This window comes from Diplotaxodon limnothrissa, linkage group LG7 (genome assembly GCF_057381915.1).
Source record: "Diplotaxodon limnothrissa isolate DT_005_m linkage group LG7, D_limnothrissa_male_GT1.1, whole genome shotgun sequence".
Classification (NCBI taxonomy): domain Eukaryota; kingdom Metazoa; phylum Chordata; class Actinopteri; order Cichliformes; family Cichlidae; genus Diplotaxodon; species Diplotaxodon limnothrissa.
Window position 1 is genome coordinate 30,988,693 of NC_140602.1, and position 13,510 is coordinate 31,002,202.

At 37.4% G+C, this 13,510-nt stretch overlaps 1 protein-coding gene across 1 annotated transcript; it reads left to right on the forward strand.

Annotated features, from left to right (window-relative positions):
• Window positions 1-9,356: 9,356 nt before the first annotated feature.
• LOC146628541 (single-strand DNA endonuclease ASTE1-like) lies at window positions 9,357-11,667 on the forward strand. Its single transcript, XM_085357895.1, has 4 exons — window positions 9,357-10,559; window positions 10,666-10,870; window positions 11,172-11,334; window positions 11,415-11,667. The coding sequence occupies exons 1-4, from the start codon at window positions 9,357-9,359 to the stop codon at window positions 11,665-11,667; spliced, it is 1,824 nt and encodes a 607-aa protein (XP_085214021.1).
• The last annotated feature ends 1,843 nt before the right edge of the window (window positions 11,668-13,510 follow it).

Consider the following 13,510-nt stretch of genomic DNA (forward strand, 5'->3'; position numbering starts at 1 on the left):
AATTGAACAGGGGCTAACTAAAATCTGGGCAATAAAAAAAGCTGTACAGAAAAGAATAACGAATAGAAGTATTGATAAATATATAAATCTGTTTGTGACGAAATTTACAGTGTTGACGCTAACCAAAGGTGTCACAAGTACACACGTTCCTTACTACAGTTTAGATACCTCTGTTTAGAAAGCACTGACTCGACTTTTTAGTCAAGTCGAAGTAAGAAGTACAGGGTCTAAAATATAATTTATGTACAAAATTTTGAAGTAATCTTGCGTCCAAAGCATGCGCGCGGGGGGCTGATTTACAAATGTATGGATTACAAAGTACAGATACGCGTGCTAAAATGTGAGAAGTAGAAGTATAAAGAAGTATACAGTAGGCACAAAAAAGTACAGCAGTAAAGATACCAGAAAATTCTACTTAAGTACAGTATTGAAGTATTCGTTATTTTGCATCTCTGACGCCAACAATAAATCATACTCTAATGCAAAATGTGGTTTTTGCTTCTTCTCGCCCACAGAAGCCATTAATCCAGCTCTCTTACTTAAACCAGGCCCAGGAAAAAGCATATTTGTGTGTTTCTCTGCCATGGAGCACGATGAAAAAACATTAAAATAAATTGTAACGCTAAATAAGTGGCAACATGATCATTGTAAGAAAACTAGACGATTCCTAGAATTATAAAATCACTAACGGCAAATTTATTTAAGAAAGACTTAACCAACCTTTGTGATCAACTTGCAAGACTTCCATGGTATCCATGTGTGTTTACGGCTAGTGTGGAGGTCACGTGTTTCCGGTTAGTGTGGAGGTCACGTGTATCCGGTTACTATGGAGCTCCACAGTGGCTGCAGCCAGACCCTTCTCGGGGTTTTTTTTTTTTTTTTTTTTTTTTTTTTCCCCAAAATCTTTATTTAAACATCAGTACAATACAAAATGGAATTAAGCAGTATTATAATAATGGTGATGTACTTACAGAAGAATTGTATGCATAGATAAACAAATACAAGAACAGCATTCAAAAGCAACAATAGAAACATGCTAGGGGGAAAGTAACTAATCAAGCCAAAGAACAAAGTGATTGAAAGATCTTGATTTTTTCACAAACACCAATAGTTTTTATAGCTTTTGGGTTAGTGGAGTTCTTAATAGAGTTAAGATACTGTACAAGTTCAAAGGAGAATACATAGAAAGAGGGATGTCTTCCTAAATATTTGGACTTGTGAATATGAAATTTAGCCATTAAAAGTAACAAGTTAATCATATATCTGTTATCAAAATTGAATTGTTTTTGATTTTTGTGCAGACCAAACAAAACATATTTCCAAAACAGTACAAATCCTTTAAATATATTTTCTGAAATAAAAACACATAAGCTCTGCCAAAAATCTTGTACAAGGTTACAAAACCAAAAAAGATGTGTAGTAGATTCCTTGGAAGTTTTACAAAAGCTACAGCTTGTATCAATGTCTAATTTGAATTTGCTTTGAAGATAATCTTTAGAAGGATAAATTCTGTGTATTAATTTATAAGAAATATCTTTAATTTTGTTGGTAATTAAAAACTGATTAGGGAGTTTCCAAACTTCGTTCCACATAATACCATCTGACAGCCGGTTCCAGAAAAAAATAACATATGGTAGCGTGGTTATGGTACTCTGAAATAAAGCTCTAATCGATTTATTGTTGTTTTTAGATTGCTTAGAAAAGCAAATCTTGCCAACAAAAGTTTGTATGGGAGATGTCAACGGCCTGTGGAATGAAGTGATATTAGGTTGATTCTTAAACAGCATACAAACCCCTGATGGTATTGAGCCAAATACTTTGGTATAATCATGACGATTTATAGCTAAATTGAAGTGTAAACAAAATTCTTCATAGGAGAAAAGCATACCATTTGAGTCAAATAATTGGTTGACTAAAACAATGTCATTCCTAAACCAACTATCTAAGAAGAGAGATTTTCTTTTAAATAAAACATCCTTATTATTCCAGATATAATAACTGTGTGGACTAAAGTTATGCTTGTAAATAAGGGTCCAAGCTAAAAAAGCTTGACGATGAAAAGCAGAGATCTTTAACGGGATTTTATCAATATCAAAATTACAAGTAAGGAAAAATTCAGTGCCACCTAACTTAGAAAACATGAATACAGGTATAGTATTCCAAATGGAAGTAGGATTAGTAATTAGATTCTTCAACCAATTTATTTTGAATGTGTTATTTAAAGTGTTAAAATCTAACACATTAAGTCCTCCGTTGACATAGGAGTTCATAAGAACTGTTTTTTTAATGTAGTGTGTCCTATTTTTCCAGATAAAGTTGAAAATTAACTTATCAACCTCTTTTATAAGCTTTTTATCAAGGTGCAATGCCAATGCAGCGTATGTAAGACGAGAGATGCCTTCTGCTTTAGTTATTAATACTCTGCCTTTTAACGACAAATCTCTTAAGAGCCACTGATTAAATCTGTGTTTGAGTTTCTCTAGAATAGGATAAAAATTTTGAGTTATTCTACTTTCCTGGTTCTTGGTTATTATGACACCTAAATAACGAACTTCTTGTTTAAGTGGAATGTTACACAAAGCTGTTTTCGAGCAGTCTTTTATCGCCATAAGTTCACATTTAGGAATATTCAAGTATAATCCAGAAGCTTTGGAAAATATGGAGATTGAGTCAATAGCAATAGAGATTTGATGTTCATCTTTTAGGAATAATGTAGTGTCATCCGCTAACTGTGTTATGAGTAAATCTTTGCCAATTAGCGATATACCTTTTACATTGCTTGATTTCATATGGTTAGACAATAGTTGGGCAATTAACAAAAACAGGTATGGAGAAATGGGACAGCCTTGTCTTATCCCTCTTTGTATGTTAAATCTGGGTGAAGTACCGTTTGTTAATTTAATACTGCTGTTACTGTTATGGTATAATGTTTTAATCGCTGTAGAGAAGTAAGAGCCAAAACCATACTTATCCAGAGCTTGAAATATAAATTCATGCTCCACCGTATCGAGGGCCTTGTAGAAGTCTAAAAATAATATGAAACCATTGCAATCTATGAGGTCAGAATAATCCAGAACATCTAAAACCAATCTGATATTGTTAGTTATGTGTCTTTTGGGCATAAAGCCAGATTGTGTTTCATCAATAACAGAGTCAAGAACCATCTTAAGTCTGTTAGCTATAATTAGAGCAAATACTTTATAGTCATTATTTAGCAAGCTAATCGGTCTCCAATTATCAATCATTAATAGGTCCTTATTAGGCTTCGGGATCAATGTAGTCAAACCTTGATTCATCGTAGTGGGAAGCTGTTGGTTTCCTATGCTTTCTGCAAATACCTCAAGAAGAAAGGGAGACAACTCTTCAGAGAAAGTTTTATATAATTCAGCAGTAAGACCATCCGTACCTGGAGATTTATTATTTTTCAATAGCCCAATTGCAACTTTGACTTCTTCTAATGAGATGGGTTGATCACATAATATAGATTCTTCTTGGCTGATAGATTTAACATTCAGCGATCCTAAGAGATGATTTGCATCTTCCTGAGAAAATGTAGAACTATAAAGTTCCTTATAGAAATGACTACAATATTTAGAGATTAATCTGTAATCCTCTGTTATAACTCCATTTATCATTAATTTGCTAATATTATTTATACTTGAGTGTTTCTTTTCTAAACTGAAGAAGTAATGGGAGTTACGCTCACCTTCTTCAAGCCATTTAGATCTTGATCTGATAAAAGCGCCTTTTGCTTTGTCTGTGTATAAACGATCTAATTTATCTTGTAATTTAGCAAGGTTCATTTTATCCTCTTCAGTTAAAGTGTCAATTCGTTTATTAGATAACTGTGTGATTTGAGAAATTATATTTTCTTCCTCCAATCTTTTGGATTTTGCATTAAGGCTGCCAATCTTTCTTAAATATTTGCCAATTTCAAATTTTAATAATTCCCAGTTATTACCATATTTTAAATCTTCTTGAGCTATAGACCAAAAGTTTGAGATCAGTTCTTTAAGATCCTTTTTCACATCGTCTTTTTGTAATAATGAGCTGTTGAGTTTCCAGTATGTAAATTTAACAACAGAAGAATTAGGTAGAGAAGTTAGATTTATTTTAATATATATGGCTTTATGATCTGTTGCTGGAGAAGGCCAAGCACCTACATCTATGCTATTGCTGTCAAAGCTCTCTGAGACTAACCAAAAGTCTATCCTTGAATGTCTCGAGTTAGAATTGTTGCACCAAGTAAACATTTTGGACTGAGGAAATTTGAATCTCCAAATGTCTGTAAGTTTCAGGCGTACCATAACAGCCTTCAATGTGGTATTAATTCTTTTCGAATGTCCTGGAGGAAATTTATCTAATTCAGCATCCATAATACAGTTAAAGTCTCCACCTAGTAATAATTTTGCATTTGGAAATTTATTTAACCAGCTAGATATTTTTTTTTCAATCGTCAAAAATAAATGATCATTTTCTAGCTTCGTGTTAAACCCATATATGTTAGTAACAATTAAGACTAAATCATTATATCTTATGACTTGACATATGTAATGACCTGCAGAATCACATTCTGTATGTAAAACATCCCCATTATATCTGTTTTTTAGGATTGATACCCCAGCTGATCGTTCAGTTCCATGAGATAACCAAATAGAATTTCCCCATTGAGATCGCCAAAAACTAACATCGTCGATAGTAGAGTGAGATTCTTGCAAAAACACAAAGTCAGATTTAAGTTGCTTTGCATAAAGAAAAGTGGCTTTACGTTTTAAGTTGTTACGAAGACCCCTAGCATTAATAGAAACAAAAAACAAAGAACACAAGTTGACAAAGAAAAGATATGTATTAAAAAGTAAATCGAAGATAAACTTTTTAACCTAACACTGAGATCAGCACTAGAATATGAGAATGTTCACAGTATAGAGTAAATATATATATAAAAAAAAAAAACTTTAGACGCCTAATAAAAGCATAACAAAAAAGGTTTTACCTATTTAACAGTAATTTGGCTTTTTGCTAACACCAAAGAGCAATTTAGACAGCCAACTATTAATATCTACAAATATCAGGCACATCAATATAAAGAACACCTTGTAAACAAACCTGAGAAGAACTAAGGGTCAGGGAATATTGAAGAGTTTATGTGTGAACTTCAGCACCATTTACAAAGCCTCGACCTCCAATAAAGTAAGCAGACTTCCCTTCTTCACGTGCTTTCTTTATAATGGGCCACAGCTTCAGTCTGTTTTCTTTGTCCTCTCTCGTCAGGTCTTCAGTAAACCTCAGATGATTATTTTGAAGGAAAGTATTATTCTTGGCAGCTTTCCACACCGCATCACGAATTCTTCTTGAGATGAACCGGATGATGATCCCTCTGGGTCTCGGGTCATTTTGTTTTGGTTTCCCCACTCGATGAGCGATGTCTAAGACCTCTGAAAACTTTTCCTTCTCCGCAGGTAGAACCGTTTGGCATATCCCAATCGCCTTTGCGCGCACATCTTCCTTCTCCAACTCCGGTACCCCATACAGTCTCAGATTCCAACGGCGGTTGTAGCGTTCAACTTCAGAGATGCGTTCGTCACATTTCTGTGTAAGCGTTTCGTTTTTCTCAACCCTTTTCTCAATGACCATAATCTTATCACTTATGTCCTTTAAGTCCGTACGAACTGTTCCTACCATTTCTTCAATTGCGTCACTTCTGGTGTTGATCAGATTAATCAAAGTGTTGACCGCATCAGCTTTCAGGGAATCGTCATCAGAGTGACTGGTAGACAGTGTTGGTTTTTTAGCCACTGGAGGCTTGGAAGGCGTAACTGGTAGGGGTGGAAATTCTTCTTCAACCATCTGCTGACACTCCATTTCTCTTATGTAGCTATGGTCGCTAGCTAGCATGCTAGTTGCATGTGGTTTGCCCGAGTTACTCAGCCTTTTCTGAGCAGATTTCGACATGTTGTTGTTGCAGAATTTGGTTTCAGGTTTAGCAGGTTTAGTGTGTTGATCTTCAAAAAAGTCTTGAAAGTTACAAAGACGTCAAATAAGCGTTGTAAAAATGCTTTATATCTTTCTAGTGCTGAGAGCTCGAAAAGACACTCCTCATCACGCCGCCATCTTGCTCGGCCCCCTTCTCGGGTTAGTGAGTCCTGAGTGATTCGCTTATGCTTACGATTCAGCACAGGAAGGGAGGGGGTGAGTAGCTCAAATGTGCTGTTAGCATGTTAGCAGCGCAATGCTACTGTGAACCGAGGAGCTATTTTCTTGATGTGAGCTTCTACTCAGGGGGTTTTCTTTCAGTTCAGAGCAGAAATGCTTTTGTTACGAAACTGGCTGTTGTTTTTCCCCCCACAATTTTAATTATAAGCTAGATATATTTCTACTAATGGAATTAGTTTGCTAACAGCAACAGGGATGAGTCAGTGAGTCAGTTGGGCTTGTGAATCATGATTCACGAGTCAGTAAAGTGATTCTCGAGTATTGAACGATTCGTTCACGAATCGAACATCACTACTGCTCAGACATTTTGAAGAGTGACTCGTCGGAGCTGCTCGGACTCTCAGCTTCTGCAGACTAAAAAGGTGAGAATCCGCTCGTTATGTCATAGTGATTGTGCAGGTAGGAGAGAGAGGCTGGAGAGACAGAGAGCCAAAGAAGGAAGGAGGACTCAGATAATGTTCAGATAAACTCTGTTTGGAGTTCGTGGCGAAGTGAAAGTGAAACTAAGCATCAACAAGTGTTTTTTTTTTGAGTATTTTAGTTTTTTTTAAAAACGTTTTTCCTGAAGAGTTTTCAGAGACTGAAAATAGTTTCATAACAGATGTATTCATCTGTACGGGATCTGAGTTTGATCTGCGTCATCACAGCAGGAGCAGGGCTTGCAAAATCGCTAGCCCGACGTCCCGGGGCTAGCGATTTTTCCAGTCGGACTACCATCTCTGCCCTGCCTGTCGGGCTAATGTAGGAAGGAAAAATATATGTCAATGCTTTTGCATTCTTTCGGAAATGTAGCTGGGTAATTATGTCATTGGCATCGGTGAGCCACTGTCAATATGTGACATATTGAATTCGCGCTTGTTTTTTGCTTTCACTTTGCAATCGCGCGAACTGTGTATAGATAGGGACAGTACTGATTGGTGAGTGATGATAATTTGCACACCAATTCCTCTGACATCGTCTTATTAATCGTTAGCTTACTATGCAAACATGACAAGTGAAATCTCCCGCAGCTTAAACATGTGAGAGGTTGATCGCGCAGAGAATCGCTGAGCGTTATGTGAGTGCGTGTGTAAAAGCAGCAGGATTTATATTTTAGTTCTGCTGAGCCAAATAAGACAGGTCAGGGTGAAGAAGTGACAGCCAAAGAAAAGCTTACCACAAAACGGAGAAGTTATGACAAATCAGACTATAAGGCAAAAAGAAAGTGCAGCTTTATGGTTTCATGGACAAAAGAATTTCTGTGGCTGCAATATGACGAGCTATATAATAACCAGTGGTGCACATAAGTGGTCCGCAGGTGCGCATTTGCTGTCAAAATAGTTGCAACACGCGTTTGCGTACATAAGATTTTCTGGAGGAGGACAGACATTTGTTTAGCACTCTTAAAGATGTCGAAGAAGCAAGCTCCTTTAAGCAATTACTTTGGTTTTCCTCCACCTCCAAACAAATGTCAGAAGGAGTCCGAACCACAAAAGAAGCACGTATTCTCGAAAAAGTAGTTGCAGGAGGTGAGCTGGCTTCAAACAAATGATGAACGCACAGAGATGTGGTGCAGAATGTGCCGTGAAAATCCCACTCTAGCGGACAAAAACAGTGCTTTTTATATGGACGCAAACGCGCGTTGCAACTTCTTATCTGGTGCGCGTCTTTTATTTTGACAGCGAATGCGCACCTGCGGACCACTTATGTGCACCCGTGTAAATAACATGATGTTCTGCCGGGTGTGTTGTTGGTTTTCCCTCGATTTCTGAGTCGACAAGCATCTTTGTTACTGGGACCAGTCATTTTAAGAAAGGCCCCCATTAGAACCCATGAGAAATGCAAGAAATGCATTATTGCTCAGTCTGCAATGTCTTTCCCAGAACAAACACCAGTTGCAAATAACATACTAAAAATAAACCTGAAAATCAGTCTAAAACAGCGTACTATGTTGCAAAGAGTGAACTACCACTGGCACAATTTAGCAGTCTTTGCAAACTTCAAAAAGCAAATGGCCTCGATCTTGGTTCCACTTGTCTCTTACCTGTGATTTCAGTGGAAATTTCAAATTCAGGATCTGACACAGACTGATTCATGTCCTACACAGTTCTTACAAGTTCATAGAAATTTCTGTTCAATTAGAACCAAGTATTTGAATTGATGATTGTAATTTTTATACAATGTTGTAATTTGTTTTTCAACAATTTTTTGATTAATGTTTTGTTTCCTTTACAATATTATACTTTAATGTATAATATTGTAAAGGAAACAAAACAGGAAACAAAACATCAATCAAAAAATTGCTCTTTTTTATTCGGGCTACTTAAATTTATTTTGGGCTACAAAAAACTGAAGAGTCCCTGCCCGAAGGGCTACCAGGGATTTTGAAATTTTGCGAGCCCTGAGGAGAGTTAGAAACCTCAGAGCTGGTACACAAAGAGAAACATGTTCAGGCTCTGTATTCACAGATCTTTGCTGTAATAATTTTTGCTGCCCTGAAAACTGATTTTTTTTCTAAGAATTTCCCTGAAAGTTCAGATCCTGTGAAGCATAGCAAGCATAGCCAAGTTCCTTGGTTGCAATTCTGTTAGAAGTGATGATGGTGAAGACAATAAGAGGATGAAGAAATCCCTGCAGAAAATTTTTCAGATAACAGGTCTTAATAAAGTGCCGTCTGAACCAAACAAAGAAATAGAAATATTGTCTGGGCACACAAATGTTTCACCTCCATCGTCCCCTCACATCATCATAACCCGCTCATCTCCATTTCCCATCTTATATGGAAACTAACAAATCATCCTGAATTCAGAATTACTTTGTTTTTCATGGCGTCTGTTGGCACTTTTTGTAAGACCATGTATATCACCTGTTAATAATACATTTTGCTTTGTCCTCTGAATGCTTTGTTACATTTTCTTGTTAGTCAGACTGAACTATTGTAAACGGCAGTAATCTTTTCTTTTTTTTGTAGAAATTTCTGCAAAGTTTCCAGTTGATCAGTCAGGAGGTCGATTCAACATTTTTCCACTGCTTTGAATAGTATTAGAACATCTGGTGGTGCACCCTCACCCTCTGCTGACATCACTGCTAGCATCGACTAATCACCAGACACAAAGGCATTAGCACAATAACCACCGCTCACCTTCACCACACCGTAAGGAATCATGGGGGTTTCAAAGTTAAAGAAAATGATAGATGATTTGTGTCTCTGTGAAGAGGTTAAAGTAGAAAAAACAGGTCTCATCATTGATGGTGCAGCTCTGTACTATTGTTTGTATTATAACTCTGATCCAAAGCTGGACCAGCGCTGTGGAGGAGATTATCCTGGATTCAAAGATGAGGTCTGTAACTTTTTTAAGACTCTGCAGGACTGTGAAGTCACTCCGTACGTCATCTTGGATGGAGGCTCGGGGCCTGACAAGCACAAAACAGTTGTGTCTCGCCTTGGAAATAGACTAGAAAAAGCAAAGACAATAGCAGAGAGTGAGCCTGACGCTGTGCCAAAAGGATGTAACGTCTTACCACCTCTGGTAAAAGATGTCTTCATAGAAATCTTGAAGGAGAAAGACATAGAGTTTAAACAGTGTTTAGGAGAGGCAGACCCTGAGGTTTTTTCTGCTGCAAATCAGAAACAATGTGCTGTGCTGGCCACTGACACAGATTTCCTTATCTATGATGTGCACAAAGGTTTCCTTCATCTCGACAACTTTGAATGGAAAAGAAAGAAGGATGGCAAAATTCCTGCTAAGCTCTACACACGTTCAAAGTTTTGTGAGCATTTTAAATTGGACCCTGCTCTCATGCCAGTCTTTGCTTCAATAGCAGGAAATGATTATTCAAGATTAGAAGATAGAGGTAGGTTTGCAAGACAATCATCTTCATCTTGTGAGTACAGCATTAAAAGACTGGATGGTATGCTCAGGTTTTTAAGTAAAGTGAATCTGGATGGTTTGAACGACTCACAGAAGAGAGAACGTGCTCTGAGTCAAGCTTTAAGTCATGTTGGTGAAAAAGAGAACAAAACATTCAAACTTGCCATTCAAAAATATGTTGAACCAGAAGAAACAAGTTCTAATCTGCCTTCGTGGATGCATGAAAATATGATGTCTGGAGAACTCACCACTTTCGTCACAAGTGTTGTGGATCAGAAGACAATGATGCTGACTCCAGTTGTGGAGGACTTTTCACAGCACAGTAGTTACACAGCTGCTTACCGTATCAGACAGTACTTCTATGGACTGTTAATTGGAGATAAGATGTGCACTGAATATGACAGGGATAGAGAAGAGATCAAAGACAAGCGTGTCCCATCAATACTCCTCAGCAGTGATGAACAGAAACAACTGCAACTAGAGCGTCTGCATAAGGTACTGAGGTTAATCAATAAATATGTGTTTAATTACTCTGACAGGTCATAGATGTGTTTCCGTGGTACACGTGAGCATCTTGTCTGTGTGGTACCTTTCTGTGCAGGCTCCTGAGGGTTTGCGTCGCAGAGTGTTTGAAGAAGCTCTGCAGGTTCAGACTTCAGCCTTAGAAAACATCCCCGACCAGCTGAAGCTGCCAGTCTGTGTGACTGTTTTCTGGTTCAAGAGGCTACAACACCACCCAAAACCTGAAACTGTCCACTGCCTCCACGCCCTCCTGTTGGGGTTTGTGTTTGACCAACATGGTCCAGGTGAGTCTCACTGGGTAACATGATGGATATTTACAACGAAATGCATAGTTACAAGTCACTTAATTAGGAACACTTGTGACAGCTCTACAGTTTCAGCTCCATAAAGTTGATTATTCGGTTTATTATTCACGGTCAGCTGTCAGCAGGTTAGTCTCTCTGAAAGCAGTCAGCAGATGGACTGTAGTCAGAGTTTCTGTGACAGCAGCAGCACTGATGCTTCCACATCAGCCTGATCAAGAAGACAAACTGCTGCTGGTCTCTGGTTCTGTGTCACTGAAACTTTGTCTTATGTTGTCTGTAGAGGACGAGTTTGAGAGGAAGAGGAAAGCTTTAAAGGATGAAGGTGTGAGTAACTGGCAGCCCCGTGTGGCTCATGCTTTCAGCCAATGGCTGTGCTGCATGAGGCAGAGCCTCCACCTGAACCAGCTGCTGTGTTCCCCTCTACCAGAACCTCAGTGTGCCCGGTAAACACCAGACCAATGATGCGCTCCACAGATGTTTAACACACTTCATCAACTTTAACTGAGATTTTCTGCTTTGTCAGGCTTTACTGTGGACCTCTCCTTCATCGGCTGGCAGATGAAGACGAGATTGAAGAAGTACAGAAAACACTGAGAGGAGAAAAGAAGGAATTATATGAGAATCTAAAGACTGCTTGTAATCCATCTTCTGGAGAGGGATCCTCTCAGTCCTTGATGAGTGCAGCTCCCTCTAATGAGAAGGGATCACAGCAAGTCCAGAAACGCAAGAGGGAAGAAGAGCAGAGAGACTCAAAGCAGAAGAAAACAGATTATTGAGACCAAGTGATGCTGCTGCTCCTGAAGCTCTATTCTGTTACACTTCTTTGTTATTCTCAGAAACTTTGTACCTTTTCTGCTCTCACTTTAGCTGTACTCTGTCTTTTGTATGCTCTGCATTGTCTATACTGAATGTAAATTGCAGAAGCATGGAAAGGAGTGTGAAGGGAATTGAAATTTGGGACAACAAGGCTGCCGATTTAAAGTAAAAGAGAAATTTTTATTTGGCCAAAGAAAAACATGCAAACCAAAATACAAAAGGAAACAAAAGCTAGAGTCCAGAAATACACAGAAATAATCTGATTAATGTGCCACATGTTGTACAAAGCACTTTGAGTGCTCTGGGAGAGTAGAAATATAACAATCAGTCCATTTACCTTTTACATGACAAATGACAGTTCATGGCGGTTTTATGTCACACAGTATCCACAGGAAGTATCATGATGTGCAACAGCAGGTTAAACTCCAGTGAGATTTAGACTGAACATTGATCATCATTTTACTTATTCTGTTTTAACAGCTTTATGTTGTTAAAACAAGTTATGGTGACAATTTGTGTTACTGTGAGATGTTCTCTTCTGTCTTAACTTTCTTTTATCCTGTTTGGTTTTGAATTGTCTCTTGGGTATAAAGCTGTTTCTCCCCCTCACCCCCCTTTCTGCATCCTCAGCATCACTGACCATCCTGAAATAACACAGGTAAGATCACTGCAAATGTTGGGATCAGGAAATCAAGATAAATTTAATGTAGAAGTTGATTTTTTTATCATCCTCATTTTTAACTTAATCATTGAGAAAAGGAAGAATTGCCAAGGGGAAGCAGCTTTTTGTGACGTATAGACGCAGATGTGTTTTTTCCAATATTGTCTATCATTATTTTAGATATTAAGATATATTAAGAACCAGTGTTTGCAATTTTCTTGAACATGGGATTATGTACCCTAACATATCAAGTGTGCTTAAATGAATTGGTCCTGGTGGAATTAATCTATTTGTATTACAACTACAGATAAGACTTGTCTGCATAAAGAAATAAATATTAAAAATACAGTGGTTTTGTTTTTGGCTTTTTAATGAGGGGTCAGCCATGTTGAATTAGCCATATTTATAACAACCTTTTTAGAGAAGTGTGTCAGTGTGCAGCTATTTTACAATAACATCCCCATAACGTCTTTCAGACTAAAATATCTTAAATTTACATTCAGGTTTAAATTTTCCTAAATATGATTCTGCAGTAGTATCCTTTGTGTTACAATGTTACTTCTCTGACTTTAGCTGAACAGATTCTGGAGCTTCATAAATGTGTTTCAGTGTTTGAAACATGGAGAAAATCTGCCTCTTTGTTTTTTTTAAACATATATTTATTGAATTTTGTATTCAGAAACATCCAACACTTTAAACAACTTGAACATATGGCAGTAAGAAAGTACTAAGAACACAAGACATTCAAAAAACAAATAAAAAAATGTTAATAATACTAAAGGAAATTTAAAAAATATAAAATAAAAAAAAAAGTACAGGATAGTCTGTACTGTATACATTCCCAAATTTAGTTGCATATTTTCATTACATTACTCTCTCTCCAGTTCCTCAACGTCCCCGGTCTTTAAAAGCTCCAGAAACATCTTCCAAATATCAAAAAATTCTGATGATCTTTTCCTAACCACATAGGTCAGTTTCTCAAGAACTAAATTTACATTGTTTAACATTGGTCAAAAGAGGGGCCACCAACATTCTTTTAGCATATAGCAATACAACGTTTGGCCTGGAGTAAGCAAAAGTCAACCATCTTTCTCTCTGTCTGAGTTGAAATACAGTCATCTGAATAAATGCCTAAAATACAG

Bases quoted from the DNA above. Each gene is read 5' to 3' on its own strand.
- LOC146628541 (XM_085357895.1), top strand. From the start codon at position 9,357: ATGGGGGTTTCAAAGTTAAAGAAAATGATAGATGATTTGTGTCTCTGT. The intron at 10,560-10,665 runs GTACTGAGGTTA...CTTTCTGTGCAG, and splicing joins AACTAGAGCGTCTGCATAAG to GCTCCTGAGGGTTTGCGTCG. The intron at 11,335-11,414 runs GTAAACACCAGA...CTGCTTTGTCAG, and splicing joins CCAGAACCTCAGTGTGCCCG to GCTTTACTGTGGACCTCTCC.